The 24,759-nt window shown below is 42.5% G+C and overlaps 1 protein-coding gene across 10 annotated transcripts in view; it reads right to left on the bottom strand.

The window, feature by feature from the left end:
• Positions 1 to 4,938: 4,938 nt before the first annotated feature.
• Positions 4,939 to 24,759, bottom strand: part of ST7 (suppression of tumorigenicity 7) — a 268,935-nt gene continuing 249,114 nt past the window's right edge. For 8 of the 10 annotated variants that reach the window (XM_078440197.2, XM_078440188.2, XM_078440192.2 and 5 more), the window contains 3 exons: positions 15,951 to 16,043; positions 12,977 to 13,116; positions 5,297 to 11,932 (listed from right to left, as the gene is read on the bottom strand). In XM_078440197.2, coding sequence (XP_078296323.1) covers positions 11,813 to 11,932; positions 12,977 to 13,116; positions 15,951 to 16,043 — 353 coding nt within the window. In that variant the 3' untranslated portion in view covers positions 5,297 to 11,812. The other 2 variants (XM_078440189.2, XM_078440193.2) reach the window with 1 other exon arrangement.

Genomic DNA, 24,759 nt, shown 5'->3' with positions numbered 1-24,759 from the left:
TATTTTATTTCACTTTTAATAAATTTTTCCCCTGGACTTCAATAAAATGATGCTCACTTCTGGTCTCGCATCATCCTCTCCTTCACCCTGTCTTTCCTACCTTCCTGCCAACATTTATTGAGCTTTTATACTCTAGGACATAGAATACAGAACTTCTAGTTCTAGATAACGTTAAGTGTACAAATACTTCAGAGTGAAAATGCAGCAATGCAAGGTGCAATTGGGAGAACATGACAGTAACCCCAGCACACAGTAGGTTCTCAATAAATGTCAGTTGCCTCAAGGAATGAGTGAACAAAGGGATGTAATTTATACTGGATGTGAATGAGGTTATCTCTGTTTTGTTTCTATGTGTGAGAGAGAGTGTATTTGAGCATCAGAGAGGGGCAGAGAGAGAAAGAGAGAGAATCCCAAGCAGGCTCCACCCTCAGCATGGAGTTTGATGCAGGGCTTGGTCCCACGACCATGGGATCATGACCTGAGCTGAAACCAAGAGTTGGATGCTCAACTGACTTGAGCCACCCAGGTGCTCCTTTTTTCCTTTTGTTGTTGTTGTTGTTGTTGTTGTTGCTGTTGAGAGAGCATAAGTGTGCATGCACCAGGAGAAGGGGCAGAGGGACTGGGAGAGAGAGAATGTTAAGCAGGCTCCATACAGGCATGGAGCCTAACTCAGATCTCCCGACTGTAAGGTCATGACCTGAGCTGAAACCAAGAGTCTGATGTTTAACTGACTGAGTCACCTATGTGCCACAAAGGAGGTTATCTTTGATTTGAGGGGCAATATAACTTTGAGATGTTAACTTCTATTTCCTCCCTGAATTCTCCCTTTTTGTTATTTCAAGTCCAGATCTTGTAGTTATTTGCCACAGAAAACTACCAGAGAAGCATTCTGAAAGAGGCTGTGTTTGGAGGGGCATGCTCCCTCCTGCAGAGACTGTCCTGGGTACCCAAGAGGGAGAGTGCAGGAGCTGAGAGTCATAAAGGGGTGGTCTGTGGGCCCAGGAGCAGAAGGCGCAGCAGGGAGATGCATGTGGGGAGCCTGGTGTGGGGTGTGGTCTCAGGTCCTGCACTTCGCATGTGCCACCAGACTTAAGGGACACTGTGGGCTTGGATAATGATGCTGTCAGAGACACCAGGACACAGGTTTGGAAGGCAGATTTTGTGGTAAGGGGGCTCAGAGCCAGAAGTAGGTGGTTTAAAACAAAGTTTTTTGCTTTTTTTAAAATTATACTCATTCCATACCCTCTCACACTGTAACCCATTCCCACCCCTTCCCTGAAACAACACGCCAACTTGAGGTTTGCTTGCCTTTAGATGAAGGTCAGTTGAGGTTTTCCGTTCCAAAGGTTTTCTTCCTAAGGTTAGTCACACACAAGCTTCAAGGCTGAGGACCCAAGGGAGTAGGAAATCGACTTGAGCTGGATACAACAGAAGACAAGCTGGAGAAAGCAGGCAAGAGAACCTGCTTCCTTTCTGTCCCCTTCGTGCCTGCCGGAGAATTACAGATGGCATTCTGCAGCAGATACAGATACCACCAGAAGGCCATCTGTCCTCTGAGCTCCTGCAGCTCTCCAGAGCATTCCTGATAGAGGGCCATACCTCTGCTGGACATTTTTTTTTTTTGTAGCCAATTCCTGCCTCTTCAGCCTAACCATCTTTGACCCTCAAAAGCCAGAACGGCCCCCTCCCCCTTTTAAATTTCAAGTTGTCTAGTGACTCAGCGCACAGATTTGTTTTAGCTTGGTGAAATGCATAGTCGCAGAGCCAGGAGAAGAACAATATGAACCAGTGGAAGGAACATAAGCATATCTTAAACATTTTAACATAGGCCCTGAAGTTTCACATTGAAGAAAGATGTAATTAAAAAAATAATACTAATGGAAAGAAAGACCACAAGTTTACTTAATAATCCATGGGTGTAAGGTATTAGGGTTTACATGGGTAAAGGTATTGGGAACACATGGTTGAATATCTTTGATGTTTTCATTAGATATTGCAGGATAACATTAAAAATAAATTCATTTAAGGCCATAACGGAGAACCAATTATTAGGGACTGCCCAAATATGATCACTCCTGAACAAGAAGGAACCAAAACAGAAATTTCTAGAAAAGAATGAAGAACCCTTCATAGCAAAATCTAAGGGACAAGAAAGCTCCACTTAGAGAAAAATTTATAGCCTTATAAACCTCTTCCTTAAAATAAAATAAAAATTAACCAATTATTTGTCAAAGGAAATTTAAAAAATTACAATTCTTCTGAACAAGAGAAATCAAGAAGAGCAAATAAACCTAAAAGCTTAAAATATTAAAAGACAAGGCAAGGGGTGCCTGGGTGGCTCAGTTGGTTAAATGTCAGACTTAGGCTCAGGTCATGATCTCATAGTTTGTGAGTTGAAGCTCTGCATTGGGCACTCTGCTGTCAGCACAGAGCCTGCTTTGGATTCTCTGTCTCCCTCTCTCTCTGCCCCTCCCCTGCTCTCTCTCTCTCTCTCAAAAATAAATAAACATTAAAAAATTTTTTTAATTAAAAAAAAGACAAGGCAAAAAATATGGCCGAATGTACCCACAAATCCAAAACTTGTTTCTTTGAAAGATTAGGTCAACTTTGTGAAGCTGATTAAAGGGGGAAAAAAGGAAGAGAGCAAAGATATATAAAATTAGGAATGGGAAAAGAGAAATAACCACAGATACAGAAGATATTAAATGAATAATATATAATTAAATAATATATAGATCATTCCCATTTGGTCATATTGTATTATTTCCTATATACACTGCTAGATTCCAATAGGAAGGATCTTCATAGAGGAAAGCCCATCAGAATGGATTCTCATATAGAAATAAAAGAAGGCAGGAATGCAACTTGGATTCCAGTGGCCATTTCAACAAGAAGACAGGAACCATGGACCTTGAGCAAAAACTGTCAAGAACCATGTAAAAGTGATCATCTTAAAAACTGCTCTGTCATATTCGTCGCTCTGGCTCTGCCTCTCCACAGGTTTGCATGGAACCCTTGACAAGGCCTGAATGCTTGTCCTCAGGGGCAGCTAAACAAAGATAACAACCGGCCTGGCATCCAGGCCTGGGGAGATCAGAATGGCAAGAGTGAGTCATGGTTGCTCTTAAGAGTGGAGCACAGTAGTTGAAGACCGAGGCGGAGGAAATGGAGCACAGCTTCGGACTGAAGAGTGACTGGGTTATAAGGTGAAAGGTCTATTAATTTGGCTCAGATTTAGAGAAGCCTCCCTCCTCCTCACGTGATTAGCTCCTCTCATGGACCATGGACTCATTTCCTTCAGCGATCTCTGTTAACCTTGTGTCTTCATTCTGTCCCCATCTTTTCTCCACCTTTATCTCTCCCGTTCACTCCTTTTCCCCCTCAAAGTCTAACTTTTGCCTCCCCTCTCCATGAAACTGCTTTAAAGTCCTAGTTTAAAATTCTTGTGTTACATTTCTTTGCTGTATCTCCTGCAACTGGGGTTTCTCACAATTCACACTGGGCCATTTCCACTTGCTATTGCCTACGGGCTCTGGGAAGTTTATCACCTAAAGCTTATCACTTAAAGCTAGAGTCCCAACTCAGATCAAAATCTCTTTGGACTTTGGTTTACCCATCTGTTAAGTCAAATAATTGTGTTAGATAATTACTACATTTTCTTCCAGCAAAATTTATATAAGCCTCCTTAGTCCTTCTCTGCTGGAACCAACTCCTTTCCTCTGTGAATAAAATTTTATTTGTATCATGAATTGCATCAATTTATTCAACACATCATTTGAGCATCCACTTCAGGTCAAGATTTAAGTCAGAGGAAGAAGAAGCAAAGAGGCAAACAAGGCAGGCACAGCCACTGCCCCTCAAGAGTAGCACTATTGGTGTGGATACAGGGGATCAGCCTCTTCTGAAACAATTCCCTCAGAGCAGGAGCCAGCGCCTCTCCCCATCAGGGCTTTGCACAAAGGCAGTAGAAATACAGACTTGCCCAAAGCGTGAGAAGCCCTTGTGCACTGAACCATTGCCTGCCCACTTACTTTGCTCGTGGAGGAAGGCCAGGAGCCGGCAGCAAGTCCAGCTGGGAAGGAGAGAAGGTGGTGGTGCTTTCCCTGCACACTGCCTGTTTTAATGCGCCTGGGAAAAGTTTCAGGATTCTAAATAAAATGGAAAACAAACTATGTAAAGGACAGTCCTTTTTTTTTAAGCACTCAATTGAGATTTCAAATAGCAGTACTTTCACTTTAGATAGAGGATTCAACGTTATTTATTTTTCTTCTTTTGTTTAAGTAAAGCCAGATGTTCAGCAGGTGTGAATCGGAGGCTTTCAAAGGTGGTGAGGACAAATGACCATTTTGGTTCAGATCGCTAAAATGATCAAAGAACACTTACATTTAAGCATCAAGAATGCAAAAATGATAAAAAAAAAAAAAAGTAATAAAGTGCCCTTATGAGAAAACATTGTAAAAATGGCAACATTGAAAAGTAGTCAGGTTCTACAACCGACTGTTGGGTCTGTAGCTTCTCATCGAAAGTTTTTTTCTCACAACAAATTTTCATAAAGCAAAATGATTCCTAGAGCTAGAGTGCTGAATTCTATTCAATGAGTAGAGTCTCTGACTAGAACAACTTGTCATGGCACATGTGTCTCATTTCATTCACGCTGCCCGTCAGTCATTGTGGAAGCTGGTTTTGTGCATGTGACCTACGAGGAACGACAGTTTGGGGCTGAAAAAGATGGTACATTTTTGCCGAAGACATTCCATTTTCCAAACCACCGACTGTATGTAGGAGTACTAAGGGCCTCCTGGGATGAGTTCCATTAGCAAAGAAAACCATTGTGGGACATTCAGAAGATCTTGGTCCTTAGTAAATGAAATGTAAACACATAAGTTTATTTGGGACACCAACACTTTTAAGGTTGGAAGACACCGGAAGACACAACTGGTTGCTGCAATACACAAAAGTTTATTTTTGATTTTTTTTTCTTTTCTGAAGGCAAAATATAATAGAACTGAACATCAATGAATTTTGTACAACAAAAACAGCTTTTAATATGGAACAGACAGTCCATGAATGATTTAAAATCTCGGAATGGCTTCCCTTTTTCAAAGTCATGCTTTCTTGCGGTCCACGAGGAGTTGGCACAAAGAGACAGTGGCAGCCCGCTGGGTGAGGTGAGGGGAAGGACGGGTGGGCTTCCCTAGATCCGCGTCAGCTGGTGCCACAGGCTGGATGGGAGGATGCTTTCCACTTTCTCCATGACAAAGTTTAGGGGGGCAAACAAAGTGCTGAGGAACTGCAAAGAAACCAGAAAGGCAGAGAGTCAGGAGAGATCTCGTTCAAGGCTATAAAATGAACCTCTCCAACCTACACTTGCATCTTCAGTCTCGGTATCATGTAAGTCTCAAAGGCTACAATTTTATATTTATGTTTATGGGAAACATAGTTGATGACCACACCTGAGTTCCAGCCCCCACCCCCAGCTCTGATAGGTAAGGAGGAGAAGGGTCTGCTGCTGCCCCCTTCACTCCTGACAGCAGACCCACAGTCCCCAGTCCTTGCAATTCGTCTTCAGGATCTGCGCTGCCCCTACAGGTGCCATTAAAAGGGACTGACAGTTGGGTGACAAGTAGGCTGAGGAGTTAAAAGATGGTGACATCTTAGATCACCTGCCTGCCTAGCTGGGTACAGAACCCACTTTAAGTGGACAAGGCAATTTCAAAAAGGCAAGTTTGATACATGGCTGTAAATTGCTTTGGGATCCTATTGTCTCCGAAACACCTCTGTAGCCCATGCTCATTTCTGAACTACCTGCTTAGTGGAGTGCATCATGGGAGCCTGGGGGAGGGCAGCAAACTGGCCAGTCCATGGATGACATGTCCTTGTTGAAGAAGTGCTGTCTGAGGAGATGTTTGGGAGCTCTCTCATTTGGTTTCTAAACTCCTTTCTGCTTTTCATGTAGAGAATAATGCTCATTAACAGTGCCTTTTAAGAAAGCCAAGTGCCTTGCCTGAGACTCATTTAACATAACCTCAAATTTGTTCTGATTATGTTCTTGTGAAGAATCAGCTTCATTCTGCAAACCATTCAGCATCTGGCAGAAGAGGTCCCCTAACAGAGCCCCATATGAGACAGAGGTGTCTGGGTGGTTTCCATGCTCTCCATCTGTTTAGAACCAAGGTATTATCTCGTTAGGGTTCAATACCTGGTTCTTACACTGTGGTGTTCTTTGTCCTAATCCCTTATCCTCAGCAGAGCACAGTCTACACCACCAAGGGTAGTATGTAAATACACATGCAGAGGGGGAACATGGTTCTGAGGTCAAAGTAGTAGTATATTTAATGAAGTAAAACAGGCTCCTCCACTGGCCATATGTTCTATGATTTCAGATCTTCAATAAGGGGTATGGCAGGCAAGTTTCCAAAATTCACTTGACCTCAGAATCTTTCCTTTTTTCTAGTTGTTTTTAAGAAGCAGTAGAATACTACTTGGGAAGGTCTGTGACACATTATAGCTGGACCGTTAAGTGTGACATTAGAGTGAGGAAACTCAAGATAGTGTAAGATTTGGAATCTTTCCCCATGCTGTGTCTTTTACATCAATTAGATGTATTTACTCAGTAAGGCACCTAAGTGCTGGATGAAATATAAAGGAGTCTGGGCACAAACTCCCATTATCAGGGAGCTCAAAGCCTAGGGTCGTGGGGGAGGGATAGGTGGCCACAGAGATCTTTACACAACAAAGTAATAGTACCAGATAGACCATCATAGAATGGAAGATGGAAGATAAAAGCATCAAGAGGGTTCAGAAAAGGGAGAGAATCCATTCGGATTGAAAGAATCAGGAAAAACTTAAAATGGAGCAACTGAAATAGACCACAACGGATGGCTGGGATGTCAGAGATGCAGATGGGGCAAGGATGGCAAGGAGAGAAATACAAGCAGGTGATGCCTCCAGGTTTAATGAGCAGCTGGAACAGAAATGGGAAAGTAACTGGTATGCTCAGAAGAGGATAAATAATTCAGCTTAGCTCAATAGTGCAGAGTTTAAAAGTGACCAGAAGAACTCTGGGGAGGGCCTTGAATGCCACCTTGGGTTTGGAGTTAAGAAATAGGCAGCCATGTTAGCACTTGAGCAAATGTGGATGGCTCTTTCATCAAGTGGGTCTTAGATATATGGCAATTTCTGGTAACCTTCTGAAACTGTCCTTTGTTACATGCACAGAACCATGTGGGATGCTCTCCCTGTGGCCCAGGAATGAGTAATTACTACCCAAGCTGCTGATGACAGAGTTTGTAAAATCCTAGTAATGAGAAGATTGTTTGTTTATTAAAATCCTAGTTTTGAGATTTTGTTTGTTTGTAATCTGAGACCACTAAGGCTCCATAAAACACAGCATCTGCCTATAATCCTAGTTCCATAAAGAGGAGCCAGGTGCTGACGTAGTCTGGGTAAACCAGAGATGCTGACAGGGGTTGTTAGTTGGGGCTCACCAAACAAGTGATATTGCTGGTGAAGTTATCATCTCCTAAAGACTTGACCTAAAAAAGATTTAGAACCACCGAAGTTGTGATGGAGTGGGTAAGGAACTACTGAATACTAGCATGAGCTACTGTGGTTAGATGAAAGGCATCACTCATGGTCTGTATTCTGGGCAATTTCACGCACTAAATGTGGGACACCAAGGAGCCTCGGCTTGGGTAGCGGAGCAAATGAAGAGGTCGTTACAAAGTTGCTTCAAAATAAGGCCTGTTTGTTTGCTTTGTTTTGGGCGCTGACCTGACTTGCATAAAAAGAACAAAAGTGGGGCCTCTGGAAATCAAGAGGGGAATCTCCCACTCTGTTTGATGTCTGTAACTGCCCCTCTTCCCACACTGCACAGTAAAGACACAGTGGGCCCTGACTCCTTGAACTTCACCTGCACTTCTCAATAAGGTTCCGCAAGAGAAATGAAGTCCTACCACCTCCAGTATATGTGATGATTTACTGCTCTCCCTCATATCTAGAGTGGTCTGTTCTTGGGAGAATTGAGAAAAGAATCCCCAGAACCTTTTCATAAAGATCCTAATTCTCTCGCAGCACCCAAGTGGGGATGTGCACCTTTTATTACTAAGCTACCTCCCTCCTCAGCACCCCTCCCTGCATCCTCTTCCCCATCCCTCTCCCACAGGGAAGAAGCATACAAGGTAATGAGGCGTCTGAAGCTGATAAGCCCTCTCATTCAGTAACCAGATAAAGGTTAGTGGCTTTCATCAGGAGGTATAAAAAACAAGTTTGGGGGAACATGCCTTGCTTTGGATGTTCATTTATACTTGTTTGCATGTTTGAAAATCAGACAATACTTTTTGGCCAGAGACTCAACCAATGCATGGAGAAACGGCAGTTTCACTTACAGACTCGGGAAATTTATGGCCTGAAAAGTTTAGTCTGAATGAGCAACACCAGGCACCCCTGGAACAGCTCGTCTATCTCAACATCCAAAACTTCTGTCCAGAGGGCAGAGATACATGGTCCAAAACGCACTGTGATTCAATCAGTGTCTTATGGTGAGAAAAGGCAACTGAACTAATAAAAAAGAGAGAGTGACACTTCAATCGCCTGATCCTCCTTTTCCCAAAACACCATTATTTAGAAGAAGGTCATGGCTCCCAACATGCTTCGTTAACATTCAAAATGCCTCTGCTTATCTGAATAAGTTCCAGGTGCCCTATGCAATCAGACAATTGACATTTCACTGTAATCAATATCAGACTTCAAAGAGGTCAAGGCCTATAAGTGAAGATGAGAGTCAGAAGTCAGGGGGCTCAGTCTCAGTGAAGGAGAGAGATCAGAGGAGGAAAGACAGAGCCCTTCAAAGCAGACAGGGTCAAAATGCTGACCTTCCCACATTCTATGAGGGGCTGGGTTTGGAACGATAACTTATTTATATGAGCAACCTTATCTTAGTAACCAAACATTCTAGGAAGAGTTAGTCTTAAGTCATTGAGGTAGATTAGATTAGGGGGGAAAGCCAGTTGAAGCCGTTCGTTTTACTATTTTCCAGTGGCTCCCACTTTGCTGTGGGCTTCTTTACTGGCTGCATATCAACATATAAACACACTGGAGAGTTCCCAAGCAGCATGTAGCCTGGGGGGTGCCAGTGCAATCTCTCTGCATCTACTAAAAGTCATTATCCCAGGGATATTATCTCAGGCGAGGGCTGAGAAAGTCATTTTCACAAGCTGCAAATGGTTGTGGGAAGCCTATAGGGCGACTGCGATAACGTGCAGGGGGCTTCATGAGAGGCCTGCAGCAGTGAGGAGGGTGAAAACATGGGGGAAGACTCTGGGGACAAGGTCGGGGGAGAGGGACGGTGCCTGTCTCCTTCAGGCCATCCATCTTCCTTCCCCACAAAGTCTCTCTAAACATTTTGGAAACTGTTAAACCTTCAGGAAGGGCAAGATGAATGTGATCTTCCAGGCAGAGGTTTAAAAGCAAATTTATCTAAACTATATTTGGTTATTATGAGTAGCCGACCAAACTACTGCACCTGGGTAGAGTATAAAATAGGAGGACCATAAGGCAAAATGATATTTTATTCAATCATCTGATCTAGACTCAAAACCAGAGCTTTGGAAACATTAAATGATCCATAATGAACACATCACTGATATTCTGGAGCCGGTAGAGCCTTTTCTAGGGACACTTAGTTGTATTCTATTTACTATCCTCCACTCCCCCAGACCCTTCCCTGGTTAATGCAGTTTCAGGCCATTAGTCATTTCATTCAATATGGTGGTCTCGGCCCTGGCTGCACACCTGAATCGCCTGGGAAGCATCTGAAAACTTAAGATGCCCATGCTGCACCCCAGGCCAGTGAAGTCAGGAGGCAGGCATTAGTCACTTGTAAGCTCCCCAGGTGATTCCAAGGTACAGCCAGGGCGAAACATCTGTCACCTTCGAAAGCTTTCCCCCCAGTGGCACTGGCACAGCACCACGTACTTGTGAGTGGCTGCTCAGATGTTCAGCTTGCTAGAGACCAGTGTTCCTAGAAGCAGGTATGGTGCTCAACACCTCACTCAGAATCTGCTGGAATCCTTGTTAAAAACACAGATTTCTGGGTGCTAGCACTCAATATTCTGAGTTTCTGGTGGTGGGGCCAAGTGAATTTTTTTCACACTAGAGGGTGAAAATCTCTATTCTGATCCAAAATCCCACCAACTGCTATTTGTTTACTGAAAAATACTGGGACAATGACATATTTTTACAAAAATGCTCTAAAAAATGTTTAAGAGAGGAACATAAAAGGAGGAAATATAACTGTCTACTATTGTAAATATATTCCTATTTTAAATTTTGCTAAGTTAAACTCTAGTCTATTCAGAATTTTGGCAACTATTTTTACTCAGAGGTTGGCTTGGGAGTATAATAATGAATAGTGGAGGTCCATAAACTAGGGAACATCCAACATGGGGCGTTCTGGGTTTAAAAATCATGTTATATACAGAAGACTTAAGGAAATTTGTGATGTTTTACCAAGAGTCAGAGGTCAGAGGTCGCCACGAATGTATTAACTGTCCTAAGAATTTGCAAGAAGGAGACTTGTTGAGTATAGTTTTGGAGGGTAGATAGGAACAACAGGTGGATATTAGAGGAAGGCATATTTTATATAAAGAAGACTTCTGAGTGATCCAACAATGAAATGGGCTTTGATGTTAAGTAGGCAAGTTCCCCATCACTGAGAGCATTCAAGAAGAGTCTAAACGACCTCCATCCCATTACTCTTGAAGGCAGTTTAAGGTCCCTTTCAACTCTAAGAGTCCATGATTATAATTACAAAAGAAGAGGAGAAATGCTAAACTGTATCTGATTTTTACAGTGATTCTTTCTGCAGAAACCACTACCATTTATTTATTTAATAATCATTTATTGAAAACCTACTACGTGCAAGGCACTGTGCAAAGCTTTGGGGATACAGAGATGAGGAAGACACAGTCCTGCTCTCAAGGAGCTCACATTCTAAAAGGGGGACGGACAAGTTTTTAACAATTATAGTACAATAAGTGTGATAATATAGGTATTCATAGAATACTGTGGGATCATGGAGGAAAGACCTCTAACTCAGCTTGGGAGAAACTTAGAAAGAAAGCTGAGTGTAAAAGAGTGAAGAGGAGTTAGTAGAGTGGACAAGCCAAGGTGGTGATGGGGAAGGGCATTCCATGCAGAGCAAAAGGCACGTGCAAAGGCACTGAGGTGTACAAGAGCCTGTGCATCTGGGAGTGGTGAGTCACTATGGTCTAAGAGCAATGTCTATGCAAGAGGTGGGAGAGATGAGGCCGAAGAGGCAAGCAAGGCATGACTGTAAAGGACCTTGCATGCCTTGCTAAAGATCTGGCATTTTATTCTGAAGTTGGTGAGAAACCTTTGGAGAAATTCAAGCAGGGAAGTGACATGCTCAGACTTGCAATTTAGAAAGATCATTCTTGTGTCAGTACGAGAGAAGGACTGGCAGGGGATGGAACCGGAAGCAAGGAGACCAGTTAAGACTCTGGCAGAGGAGTCCAAGCAAGAAATAACAAGACCTAAACTGAGAGAGATGCTATGGGGAGAGAAGGGGCTAAGAAGGGATGAATTACATTTACTGAACGCCTAGTAGCATTGGAGGTTAGATCCGACAGACTGGGAGCTGAGACAGGTAGGGTGTGGAGAGTGAGAGAGGAGCCTGGGAGGGCTGCTGCGCTTCTGGCTTGAGTAACTGGGTGGATGGCAGAGGCAATGGCAGAGGTCAGGAATACAGGAGGAGGGGTGGTTTTGGTGGTGGGGGAAGAGGGTGATGAGTTCAGTTTTGGAAATGTTGAGATTGAGGTGCCGGTGGAATTTCCAGTTCATCTTCAACACGCATGAAAATGCTCTTGCAATTCCAGTCCCTGAACTCTGCCGAGCAGAAAATGTCAATCATCTGGAAAGGGATTAAATCACCCAGCCAAGTTAGAAATCATCCTTTCTGACTCCACTCGCCTTGAAATCAGAATGGAGTTCCAGGAAAAAGCATTGATACTCTTTTCCTTATTCCTTCTGTTTGAAACCCATCTGTGGCAAAATCCTTACACTTATCCTCACTGCATGTGAAGGTTAAAATGGTTGGTTTTCGGGGAGCCTTCGTGGCTCCGGTTAAACAGCCGGCTTCGGCTTAGGTCACGATCTCACGGTTTGTGAGTTCGAGCCCCGCTGACAGCTCAGAACCTGGAGCCTGCTTCGGATTCTGTCTCCCTCTCTCTCTGCCCCTCCCCCGCTTGCACTCTGTGTCTCTCTCTCTCTCTCAAAAATAAACGTTAAAAAAATGGTTGGTTTTCAACAAGGAAACAATGGCTCTTGATTGTCAATGCAGATGGATTTTCTTATTATTAAAGCTCCTCTCCACAGTCCTACTTAAAGACTCTTACTGGATTTCCATATTCTAAATGTCGCGTCTGTATATTTCTTAATACAAGTTCTTAATATACTTTTTAATTACGAGCCCTTCACACGTTCTCAGCTCATTCCCCCAACAGGCCAACAGTTTGTACCCATTAAAATATTTATTGAAATCATCTTTGAAAATGTAAATCTCATGTTTATTGAAGGAAAGACTCACAATATCTAAAGATTAGATATAATGTCATTCAACTTATGTAAAACTGAGTAATTTCCCATACATTTTCTCATTTACTAGGATTCCCTTAATTATTTATTTAATCCTTTTAGGCTTCATGCTTTTTTTGAAATCTGGTAATTTTTTTGTGAAATGAGGCAAGGCATGCATTTACAAACAACCTACACTTTTCTCATTTGACCCTCAACCTTTTGATTCTACTGATGAAGATGAAAATTAAACAGTGAGCAAAAAATCAATACAGGTAAATCCATTTCTACACAACCCTCCTTCATGTCTCTTCTCCTTCCCTTGGCTTCCCTTGGCTTCCCATGTCCCTTCCCTCAGGCCCCCCTCTTGGCAAATACTCACAGCTTTTGCAAAGACCCCCATGAGTTCCGGGAACTGATGTGTCAAGAGGGCCAGCATGGCTGTGAAGGAACACAATCCGGCAGTGAAGAGGATGAAGAAGGGAAGCTCCTTCTTTGGGTAAACTGAGACTTCATGGAAAGCTGTGGAGAAATGCAGACAGAAACATGAGTGCCATAGTGAAATGCACCCTCAGGGAATTTCTGTACGTGGGACTGACTCTTCAGAGCTGTGGCTGAAGCCTCTTGGAAATGAAAAGGGCAGGGTACTTGAATGAACCAGAGCCAACATCTGAGCCAGCCTCTGGCTTGCCTATCTGCTTCTCCCAAGTCCATGTTCAACCTTGAGCGCTCTACTTGGGAGGCATGATAGGGCTAATTTGAGGATGTTACATATTTTGGGGCAGGAACAGTAACACACTCTACACCTAATACATAGTATTACTTTCTCAAAAGGAAACACAAATAAAACAAAACCTTATTCACATTATAAAATACATGTTCATTGGACAAAACCCGGAAAACCCAAAACTAAGTCTACTGGGAAAAAAAAAAATCTCTCTAGATTTTGACCTTCCTGTAATATTTTAGTCATTATAATGAGGCGATATTAGTTTATCTTGTATTTTTTCCTGGCACACTCTAAGTCTGTCGGTGGAGGGAGCCACCCTGATAGACATTCAGCAAAGACCTCACATGGTGGCCAATTCAATCTGCAAAGGTTGGAAATCAAGGCTGCAGGGGTCATCCGGCACAATCGTAGGAGAACCGTAATGATAAATACACTTCCAACAATCACCAAAAAAAAACCCAAACCAAAACAAAACAAAAACAAAAACAAAAAAACAACCAAACAACCAAAAAACAAAAACAAAACAAAACAAAACAAAACAAACTGGTGCTCTTTAGAGCCCCTTCCATAACTTCAAAGTTTCAAATGTTGGGTTTGGGAAAACCAAAGAACAGGTGGTGCCAATGCCAAGGGAACGGACCCCCTGCTTTCTGCTCACCATGTGGCTGTGAGCAGCCTGGGCGCTGGGGGTGCCCTCCAGGGGAGGTAAGGCTGGCCTGTGCAGAGAGAGGGGCCCCAGCTGCAGGCGCCCTGGCTGAGGGGGCTGTAAAACTGCCTGTGAGCAGTACTGCCACTGGAACCGAGACGGTCCAAGTGCTCCACGTTCTTCAGGAAATCCAAGATCTGAAGGCCTTTCTGCGACTGTTCAGCTCTCATTACTTACAGCCCTAAACTATAACCCGCTTGGCCTGAAAGTGAGGGTGGAGACAGCAGGGAGGGACAGGGCACAAAGAAGTGTGCACACCTGAATCCGGGCCATCTACCTGCTGGGATTCGAAAGAAGGTACAAGCACGTTTGGGGCCTAACGTCCAACAAGGGTACTTTTAAAGTGCAAAACGTGGGTAGCATTTAAAACAATCGGCCCTCTTTGTATCCACACCATCCTTGCTGTCAACACCCAACCCCCGAAAGATTTTGAGGGGAGATCAGATTTTGGGCAACTGCATTCAGTTCAAGAAATGAGAGTCATAACTTTCTATTTCAGGTTCATAAAGATTACTCCTATGAAGTTTCTTTTAAGAGCTATAATCTCGTTCTAATAGTGAATCTAGTCCCATGGAAACTTAATTGGATTCAAAGAAAACATTTTAAAACTGTGCTTTTCAGAAAACTGCCATTCTTACTAGAAATGGAAATTTTAACAAGGGTCTCCCTGAAGGACAGTCCAAAGGTAAAGTGTGGGCACACATAACAGAAATTTCTGAAATAGAATCTAATGTAGTGTGAGGCATTTTCACAATAAAACTCGGGCAAGGAGCAACGCATCACTGAACTTTCCCGGCTCCATAAGGAACAAACATGACATTGCCTCGGGCCAGCAAGGAAACAGGTGAGCCACCTCTCGCTGCTTCAGTCTAAGAGACCAATTCGTTTTGCACCCAGACCCCACCATGTTGGGGATTTATGATAGGCTCAATAACATTGGCATTGCACAATTTATTATTGGAGCACCTAGGGCTCCAAACTTATACTACTCCCCTGGGCTCTGAGATAGGCTATAACTGGGGTGGGTCAAAGAGAGGCAGTGGTAGGAGAGAGGACAAGGGAGAGAGAATAGCCAAAATTTGGAGCTTATTATCTGAGGGAGGAAAATATGTCCTAAGTCAGGGCCACACGAAGAGCCTGGACAGGATCCCCAAATACAGTATGATTTGATAATAGCTATTTAGCAGGACTTGTCAAAACAATGTCGTATTACAGTAAACCAAATCATTCTTCCCACGTGCGGTGTGGACCAAGAGACTGCCAGCTTGTAAGGTTCTTGAGGGCAGGGTTCCCCCTCTTCTTGCTGCATACAGTGCTGAGGCTGCACGTGTGCTCTGCACATGTCATGCCAACCCACTACGTGCATCCACGAGCTGCTCATGGGAAATCCCTCTGGCCAAGAGCATTGCATCACCACAGACAGCATGCCCGCCCTGCCCCACGACTCTGCCTCTGGCAATGATGCCAGCGTCCTGGTGCTGCCCACTCATCCGTGACTCATGTGCAGCACCCTCTGAAGTCAGTGCTTCCTCTTCAAACTCCACTCTGTGCAGACTGCATTTGACCAGCTGGGCCACGCAAGGGGGCACCAGGCACAGTGGACCAGCCTGTGCACATCAGCCTGGAACTAGGGGTCTCTGTGCTCAGGCCAACTGGTACATGATAGCTCTTCATTTAAATTTAAGTCCTTGGAGGTCTTTCCCTTTGATGAATCTGGAGGGACTTGGAGGAGCAGGATGCCAAACCCACACACATAACTCATTTTAATGCATATGCTATCCAGTAAGGACAGGGCTTGGGAGAAGAGTAATAAAAGACAAGGAACACTGTAAACATTTATCATTCCCACCTCTTCCCATCCCCACATTCGTGCACACCACCCTCACTGGCTGAGGAGAGGAATACAGAAGTGAGACTTACATGGAAGCAGCTCTCGATCTGCTGTTTCTGTACAGATTGGGTAAGGATAAAACAGATGTCCCTTTTCCAAGGGATAAGGGATCATCCGAAAAGCTGAAAATGAGAGACAATATGTTAGAGGTTCAATATTTGTCTCATAACTTCTCGATTTCAAAAAGGGGCTTTTCAAGCATTTTTATAATGGTAAACAGTTCTACAAGTAACTCCCAGAAAGGATGCAAGAGTTACCCAAACTCTGAGTTATATGCCAGATAAGCTGTCAGAGATGCATTATGATGTATGACTCACACATTTATCTCACACTATATATTCTGGGCAAACCTCACAAAACTGGGTGGGGATAGGGTGCAGGGGAGTAGGGAAGCCATCAGCTCAATGCCCAGGATTTCCTCATCTACAAAGTATTATTAAAATGTCACAAGCACTAATTCAATATAGCTCAACTGATGGTAATAACACAAACCTGGATTGAAATGCTTCCCCAAGAAGCAAATGTGGATTGACTAGCTGAAGCTTGTTATAGATGTACAAATATGAAAGGCATTCTACCATGTCTATTTAAAAAACATGTCTAGGTGGATGAGAATTCCAACCAAGATGGACAAAAGTGCAAACCTAAAATTGCATGACTTGGGAGGTATTTCTAAACTTTAAATGAAACTTTTCAATCTTCAATACCATGTGGGGGGAAAAATGGATCTGGAGAGATTGATTATCTGTGTTTTGATGATGTCAGGCCACCTAAATTCTGCTCTTGTGGCTTCAGATAACATGAGGTCTCACACTGAATTATGGCTTTCCAATCAATCCATCCCTTTCCATTATCACGTGTGTTACTCTCCCTGTTACGATGTCATCAGCATGTTAGTCTCACTGTTGCTATGAACTTAGTGCTCACAGAGTAATTTTTCTTCAACAGATGTCCTTTAACTACAGCATGCTGTACATGTAAAGTATAAAAACGACACCCTACATTGGCAAGGTCACATAACAATCCTTGCTTTCATGTGTATCAAAGAGGAGTAGGTAGGGGCAACACAACAATCTTTTTAGTCTTAAATGCTGCATTTCAAGGAATCGTAGCTACATCCTCAGCTGTGTAATTACCTCCACCTTCTCAAAATGCCATCAATGTACGTATTTATCTTCTGCATACTTATTTCAAATGGGAATCAGAAACAAAGAATGTTCTCCCTCACAAGAAATGACAAGGTTCCATTGTAACCAGCATCAGTGCACATATGGTATTTATTCTGGTGTCTGAATATTATTTAAAAGTAAAAACATTATGTATGTGATTCCAGCATTTGGAATGCAGTCAATCTACACCACAGTGGTATCACTCTGAGGTTACAGCACATTGCCATGGAGAATATAAATCACTAGAAACGTGGGATTAGAGCAGAGCCAGTGTGCTGGCAGTTTGCTGAGGTAAAAATGTTATCAATTTTCCTCTTGTAACAGAAACCTCTTAAACGGAGATTAAAACATTAAAAACACCCCAGACTTTAACTCTTCTTAAAATGAAAGGCTCACCCTAGTTCAATCAGACTTCTCTTTCACACAAAGATGGCTTCTGCTCACTGCAACTAACAAGAGGCACTCCCTGCACAGGTTGTTAGCACGCAGACATCACTCAGAGGAACCAGTATGTCTCATTAGGTTTGCAAGATGAGGAAAAAAAGTACAAAACAAAACCAGTGCCTTAACAGGACGCTAAAATCTCTTCTGGGAAGCAGTATGTTTAAATTTAAACTGCAGTATGGCAGGATTTTAATACCGTTTCCCATAAATGAAGGCTGCTATGAAAGCATCCCAAAAATGTGGAAAAACCTACGTGGAATTTTTTTTTACCCCAGATTCTCTATGCACGACAGGGCTGCTGTAATTATGAATCTGTTCAGGTTCACATGATGTAAATAAACCCTCACTTTTCAAAGCGGCTATAAATTTGAATGCTAAATTTTACTCAAAATTGAAGTCAGTCTGCACTTCAGGGAGCAATTTTTTAAGTGAAATATAGGAGTGCAAGATCTTGAGAGTGTTCAACCATAGAAATCAAATGGTTGGTTGGTGTCTTTTCAGTCAGATGCCAGATCTTTTTTTCTGCAGTGTTTGGCGTGCATACAGGATTCTGTGCATCAAGTTAGTCTTTTCCTTCTAATCAGTTCTGGTCTTTTTGGAGAGGGTGGAGAGAGTGGTTACATACAACTTACACACACACACATACACACACACACACACACACACACACACACACACACAGTCGTCCTGCACTGTTCTCCCCACCTCGCCCCCTCCCACGGCTCCCTCCCTCGCAACCTCCACGACTGAAAGATGTTTGGGGCGCTCTAAAAATTTCGTTCTCATGTCAGTTGTCATTTACATCGAGTTCAGAAAATAAGATTAAGCTTTTTGGCTTCACTAAACAAAAGCAAATACAATTTCTGTTTGCAATTCTATCCCTCAGCCACCCTGCTGTGCAGGGTCCAGGAGAGTGTGAGATAAGCAGTGGAGGTCTGGGGAGAGCAGCAAGAGGCACTACAGAAGCCCCACAAGCCTCACCTCCCACCTCCAGATCCCCTCACTGAGAAGACAAGAACCTCGTGGCTTTAGCTGAATGTCCAGAAATTTTGCAAGTGCAAGTAGTTACATGCTGATCTGATGGTGGAAAGAGGAATTAAAAAAAAAAAGGGCATCTATTTTATTAATTTTATCTATTTCCTAAGTGACTACAAAGCTCCTAAAAATCTTTGTCTGGAAAAACACATGTTTCAGAGGAATTAAAAATGTACATGTATTTGGTTAAAAACAAAACAAAAAAGCTGGGCCACTCCAGGTTAATGCATAATACACGAACGGCATTTCATGTCTGCATTTTCTTCTATGTGCCGTCACCTCTCCTACCTTGACTTCTGTTGCGCCATTGAGGAAGAGACAAAATGAAATGGGGAGCCAGTTAATGAACACATAGGACCCCCACAGCAAAGTCTGAGGCATTACACTGCTGTCTTTTCTCCCTGACCAGACTCGTTTTCTAAGCCCCATGCCTTTCAGTGTTGTGCTCACCAGAGACCCTATACTAATCCTGGAGAAAAAAATTAACAGAACCAAAGAGGGGACAGAAGGATAGATGCATGAACAAACTAATTCCGAATTTTCCCATTGATTTCCAGTGACCTCTCATCTTACCCACTATATGGATAAGGATAGAAGATAACGTGGGATATTTTGTCTATGTTGGCCTTTTTCAAAGAGGATCTCAGAGAACTTTATATAGACAGATTACTTGTAGTAGTGAGAAGTGAGTTTGAATCCTAGCTCCACCCTATTAAAATGTGAGTGCTTCCTCATGCGCCAGGGATAGAAAGGTGAGCCACACACTGTCCCTGCATTGATGGAGCTCACTGCCTGCGGCGGGAAACAGATGATCCAATAATCATGAAAATCAACGTGGAAGTTTCCCTGTGATGGTGCCCCCATGCTGTGCATATCTAATAAAGGAGTCGTGGAGGTGACAGGTAAGGATGAGCTAAACTTGACCAAGCTAACAACTGTATGAGACTGGGTGGGTCATTAGTCTGTGTCCAGTCTCTCTGTCTGTAAACATGAGAATACTACAGACTCTGAGAGGCTTCAAGAAACTAAGTGTCTCGGGGCGCCTGGGTGGCTCAGTCGGTTGAGTGGCCGACTTCGGCTCAGGTCATGATCTCGCGGTCCGTGAGGGCTGTGAGTTCAAGCCCCGCGTCGGGCTCTGTGCTGACAGCTCAGAGCCTGGAGCCTGTTTCAGATTCTGTGTCTCCCTCTCTCTGACCCTCCCCTGTTCATGCTCTGTCTCTCTCTGTCTCAAAAATAAATAAATTAATTAATTAAAAAAAAAAAAAAAAAAAGAAACTAAGTGTCTCAACATGGGGTCCGATGGCCCAATAAAGGTTAGGTTTCTCTTCACATTCTCTTTCTACTAAACCCAAAGTTCCTACTTTCTCTATCAGGTCATACTCTTGCTAATAAGTAAAAATGCTGCTTGTTTATAAACAACTAGAAGTGCAAATGACAGAGCAGAAAATTATCATCAAAATACAAATTTTACATTGTCACCTTTGAATGTAAAGTAGGTAACTGGCTATAAAGGCTAGCTGTCTTTTATGAGGCATTTGGGCACAATAATAAAGAGTTCTAAAGTCAAAAAGCCTGGGTTCTGATCCACATTCTTTCACTAGTTATGTGGTCTTGGGAAAATCACCCTCCCTTGATTAAATGATGTACCGGTCCAATTCTGAAGAGAAATTCTGGAATTTTACAGGAGATTCACTAACTTGCTGGCGACCCTCAACACCTGAACACTCTGTTCCTACTTCCATGACAGTACTGCCTGTGTGCACACTGTATGTTATATGTGTGTGTGTGTGTTTCTAGATGTATATGTGACTATATAGGAGCAGAAGCATATGTGTATTCACACACACACATATTAATGTTTCTCTCAAAGCATTTAAGAGTCTTATGTATCCTGGTCTCTCCAACACAACGCCTGGCACAAAGGAGGCACTCAATAAATGTTCAATGAATAAAGGAATAAGTGAACTAATGCACAATCAGGAAGAGACACAGTTTTCCTTTTAAAATCTCAGGTGGATTGAAATTACGGCCCATCGCCAAGATAGAATAAATGAAAGGGACAAGCTGGTCTTACTGGGCAGTAGGTGACGAGGCATTGCATGACATCTGGAGACTGGCTATGAGAGTAAGTTAACTACGACCAGAAACTTTAGCAGACCATCACTTTCTCCCCAAATTATAAAATTTAGCATTGGCTCTATGGGCTGAGTGGTGGGGAAATCTCTCTTTAGCAGTCCAAAAGGTGCCAGCCTTTTGGAGGAAAGGTTTGGTTAGAGGAAATGCCCCAAGGACCACATCTTACAGCAAGCAGCATTTACTATCAGGTTCAAAGAGAATAAATTAGAATCAGAATTTCATCCTATGCTTCAACAATGGGCCATTTTCTCCTCTCAAAGGAAATATTCTGCCTTAGTCCCCCTCAAAAACACCACCTTCAAATCTTATACATTATTTAGTGAATTCTTTGGGGAGAAAAAAATCTCCAAAAAGAAAATAAAGAGTCTTACTTGGTCAAGTGGAAAAAACGGAAACAAAGAAAGGCTAAGTGATTTACCCCATGGCATACTTGTCTTCTGATATATAGAACTAAGAAAGTTAAATCTTAAAGTTCTTAGTTGCGGTCAGCAGACTACCCTGCTTTGTAAAATAAATACAGCTAAAATGAGCCTTGTAAAGATCGAGGTAGGAAGGAGATAAGGCCACATCAGTATTTAATATAGGTAAAACATAGATGTGCCATTTAAAATAGGGCCCCATAAGGCGCAATACTGTTGTAAATAAGACCCAGTTCAAATGAGATCCCTCATTTATATACGTTTTGTATATTCAACTCAGACTTGCAGAAATGTGTGTGTGTGTGTGTGTGTGTGCGCGCGCGTGTATGTGTGTGTGTGTTTGTGTGTGAGGATAACCAGAACCTACAGTGTTTAAAATAAGTGTAATTCAGATAAGGTGGCAGCTGTGTAATGACCTAAGAAACATATTTTTAAATCTTGTAAATTAAAGCTTTTCCCCTTTCTTGATTATCTTGACTTTGAGGAACATATTGTGCAATTTCAGGGGCTGGGATAGTGATGAATCAAACATTTTAGAAACCTTTGAAATGCTGATGTATTTGTGGTTGAGGACTCAGGTTTTTTTTTAACCACATGTTTCAAACCCAAACAATCTCTGCCATGCATCAGCTGGACTTTGGGGTTTTATCAAAAATGTGAGTTATTTCAGCCTGATTGGTGGGAAATTCACTTAATTCCACAAGATGACTAACGCTCATAATAAACTCATTAAAGCGCAAAGCAAAATATAATCTCCATCCCTACTCCTAAACCAACACTTTTGACAGAAGAATGTTTTTTAATCTCCAAAAGATCAACTGACTAAAAGAATACTCATTCTTAACATGGGAACTGGTGAAATTAGGTACTGTTACCTTCCTCCCTGAATTCCCTTTCTAATGAAAGGGGAAGTTGAAAGGGAGTTGGGGAATGGCCTTAAATTTCAGAATGAACTAGAAAAGATGTAAAGGACAAAACCTAAACTAGGAGGCTGGTGATGTCAAAAGGCGCCACCACGTGGTGCACTGGAGGAAGTGCAGCCTCCTGCACTCGGGCACAGGCGGTCTGAGGGACCTCTGAGGGAGACGGAGCGGTTCACCTACTGTAGTTGCCCCAGAGCAACTGCCTTGAAGCCCAACACCCTGGGGTGGGGAGAGGGCAATCGATATCATCTGTGATTCACAGTTTTGAGAAACTGGGTGTGTTAAGTAAATACCACTACAGGTAGCCACGTTGGAATTGTAATTCAAGTCCTCTGATTTAAAGTCCAAACTCTGATGCCTCCATTTAATTTAACTCAGAATGGACACAGGTCAGGAAGCACTGTCAAAAGACTGCACATGACTGTCTGAAGTTAAAGTGGTAATTCTTTCTTCTAAATTCCATGAGAGATTTAGAGGTTTGTTCATAAAAAAAAAAAACCTAGAACTTTGCAGTGAAACATACATATATGTGCTTGTAGAAAAATACATATGCATGTTGAGAAGACTGGAAAAATACAAATATGAAGGAAAAAATCTCTTAAAGTCCACTTAAAGATGCATTTATTTCCAGTCTCTTTCCTTTGTTTATATGTAGAATTTATTTTTTATAAAATTGGGCTCGTTCTACATTTAAAATATTTAAGTCAACATTCCACAACAAAAATACAATTTTATATAGAATGATTAACTTTCTAAACACTAGAAGAGGAGTAAGTACTCCCGAGCCTATAAGTTGTGGTGTAAATTGAAGCTTCCAAGCAAATGTCTCAGAGATAACTGATCCTCTTATGCTTAATCTATTCAGGCAAAAGCTACATAGCTGGTATTATAGAAAAGAAGCCTGAAGAGAAAGTGGACCTGGGTTTACATCCTAGCTCCAACAACAGGGGCTGCGAGACTTACAATAAGCCACTCCTCTCGGGGGCCGTGGTCCTCTCTTACACAACTGAGGTGGCCACCTCTCTCTCTCTCCGGTCTAACTCAGAATGTTGTCAGGAAGAGTACATGAAATGATGGACATGAAACTCTTGGTAAATTACCCAGCTGTACGCCCACTCTTGAAGGTGGTTGGTATTCTCCAAGACACCTGTGCCTAGGAAGCACTCACACAGTTCCCATCTAGAACTGCATGGTAGGACTCTCTTTTCAAAAACTTAATAGTAAGTAGTGTAACTTCCTTGGAGTGGTTTCTATTTATCCGTAAGGATCAAATGCAGAATTTCTCTTTCTTTGAGGTCCCTGACTGCCTTGCTATCCTGGTTTATGTCTAAATATTTATCTCCTCTCTTCATTCCAATAAAATCTGAGGTAATTACATTCCCCTAACATTCCCACTCTGCTAGATTTTGGAGCTCACCAGGTTACTGCATATTTCTTCAGATCTCATTGTCCTTCCCAGTTGATTCAGAGAATCTCCCCATTGTTATCTGATTATATGGGTAACTCATTTCCAAACAAAATTTCCAGTTATTCCTGAGGGGATTTTTTTTTATGGTTATGCCATTCCTAACACCATGTCTCTATCATTTCTTGCCTCCCTGTTTTGATCCTTTCGATACAACTGTAACTTTCTTATCAATTTTGCTATGTTTCCCAAATGCTAATCTATGACTATATCTTTATTTGGTTAGCCAATCAATCCACTTAATTTTTCCACAGCTAACCCTAGTTGAGGCCTCTAATGTTCAATCTTGCTAGGCTTTTTCTCTCTCTTTCTTGTGTTTAAACAAAAATTCCTTTTGTCCTTTTTGGGCAGAACACCTTAAATGCAGTAATAAACCAAACCCAGTGGGGACTGTACACACGCCTACACATGCCCTCAGTGGAGTGAGCTGTCTTAACATAGGACCGGGACACCTGAAGTGTGTTATTACACTTATTTGGGGGGGGGGGGGAGGAAGCATCAACCAAGTCAACATCACTCAAGTTATAAATAGCAAATTATTTAAGTAAACTCACTATCAATTCTCTAAAGAAGTATTTTCAAAACTAAGCAAAAAACTTTCAGTCAACATGAGTCCCATCTCTGTCAACTTACTTTTACCCCATTCCCTGTGGCTGCCCACCCCCCCAACCCCGCCCCCTTCCTGCATCAATTTGGATTCCTGTTGGATTCGGGTGGGGCAGGAAAAGGGAAGAGCAGAAGATTATCAAAATAAAAATGGAAGCAGCAAAGATAAACAGAGTGAAAGGGATTAAAAAGACATTCCTTTGTGAGGCTGATCAGAGTAGGAGTGAACTAAGAAAAAATTATCAAAAGATTAATACTTGTTTTGTTTCCCTATGAGAGGGGAAAAAAAAAAAAAAAAACACCCCATGCTACATGTTGCATTTGTTTTGCTTAAACTAATAACAGTCTGTCAATGCACATATCGTCCAGTAATCTGTAGTCTTGGGCCTTTCCTCTCAATTTGCATTCTTCCAAACAGCCCTGCCACTTAGCACAGTGTCCTTGCTTATGACACTGTCCTAGTTCTTCAAGGCTTGGTTCAAATTCCATATGACCTATAAGGTTACCCATGACTCCTCCACCCCACAGACCTCTCCCTTCTGAAAAGATCACTGGGCAGCTGCTGTCTGCTGGTTACTCCTCCCAACTAGATGAGACGCTCCTCCAGGACAGGGAGCGTTGTCTCACCTACAATTAAAGCC

Source organism: Panthera onca, chromosome A2 (genome assembly GCF_046562875.1).
Source record: "Panthera onca isolate mPanOnc1 chromosome A2, mPanOnc1 haplotype 2, whole genome shotgun sequence".
Lineage (NCBI taxonomy): Eukaryota > Metazoa > Chordata > Mammalia > Carnivora > Felidae > Panthera > Panthera onca.
This window is presented reverse-complemented; position numbering and strand designations above follow the sequence as displayed.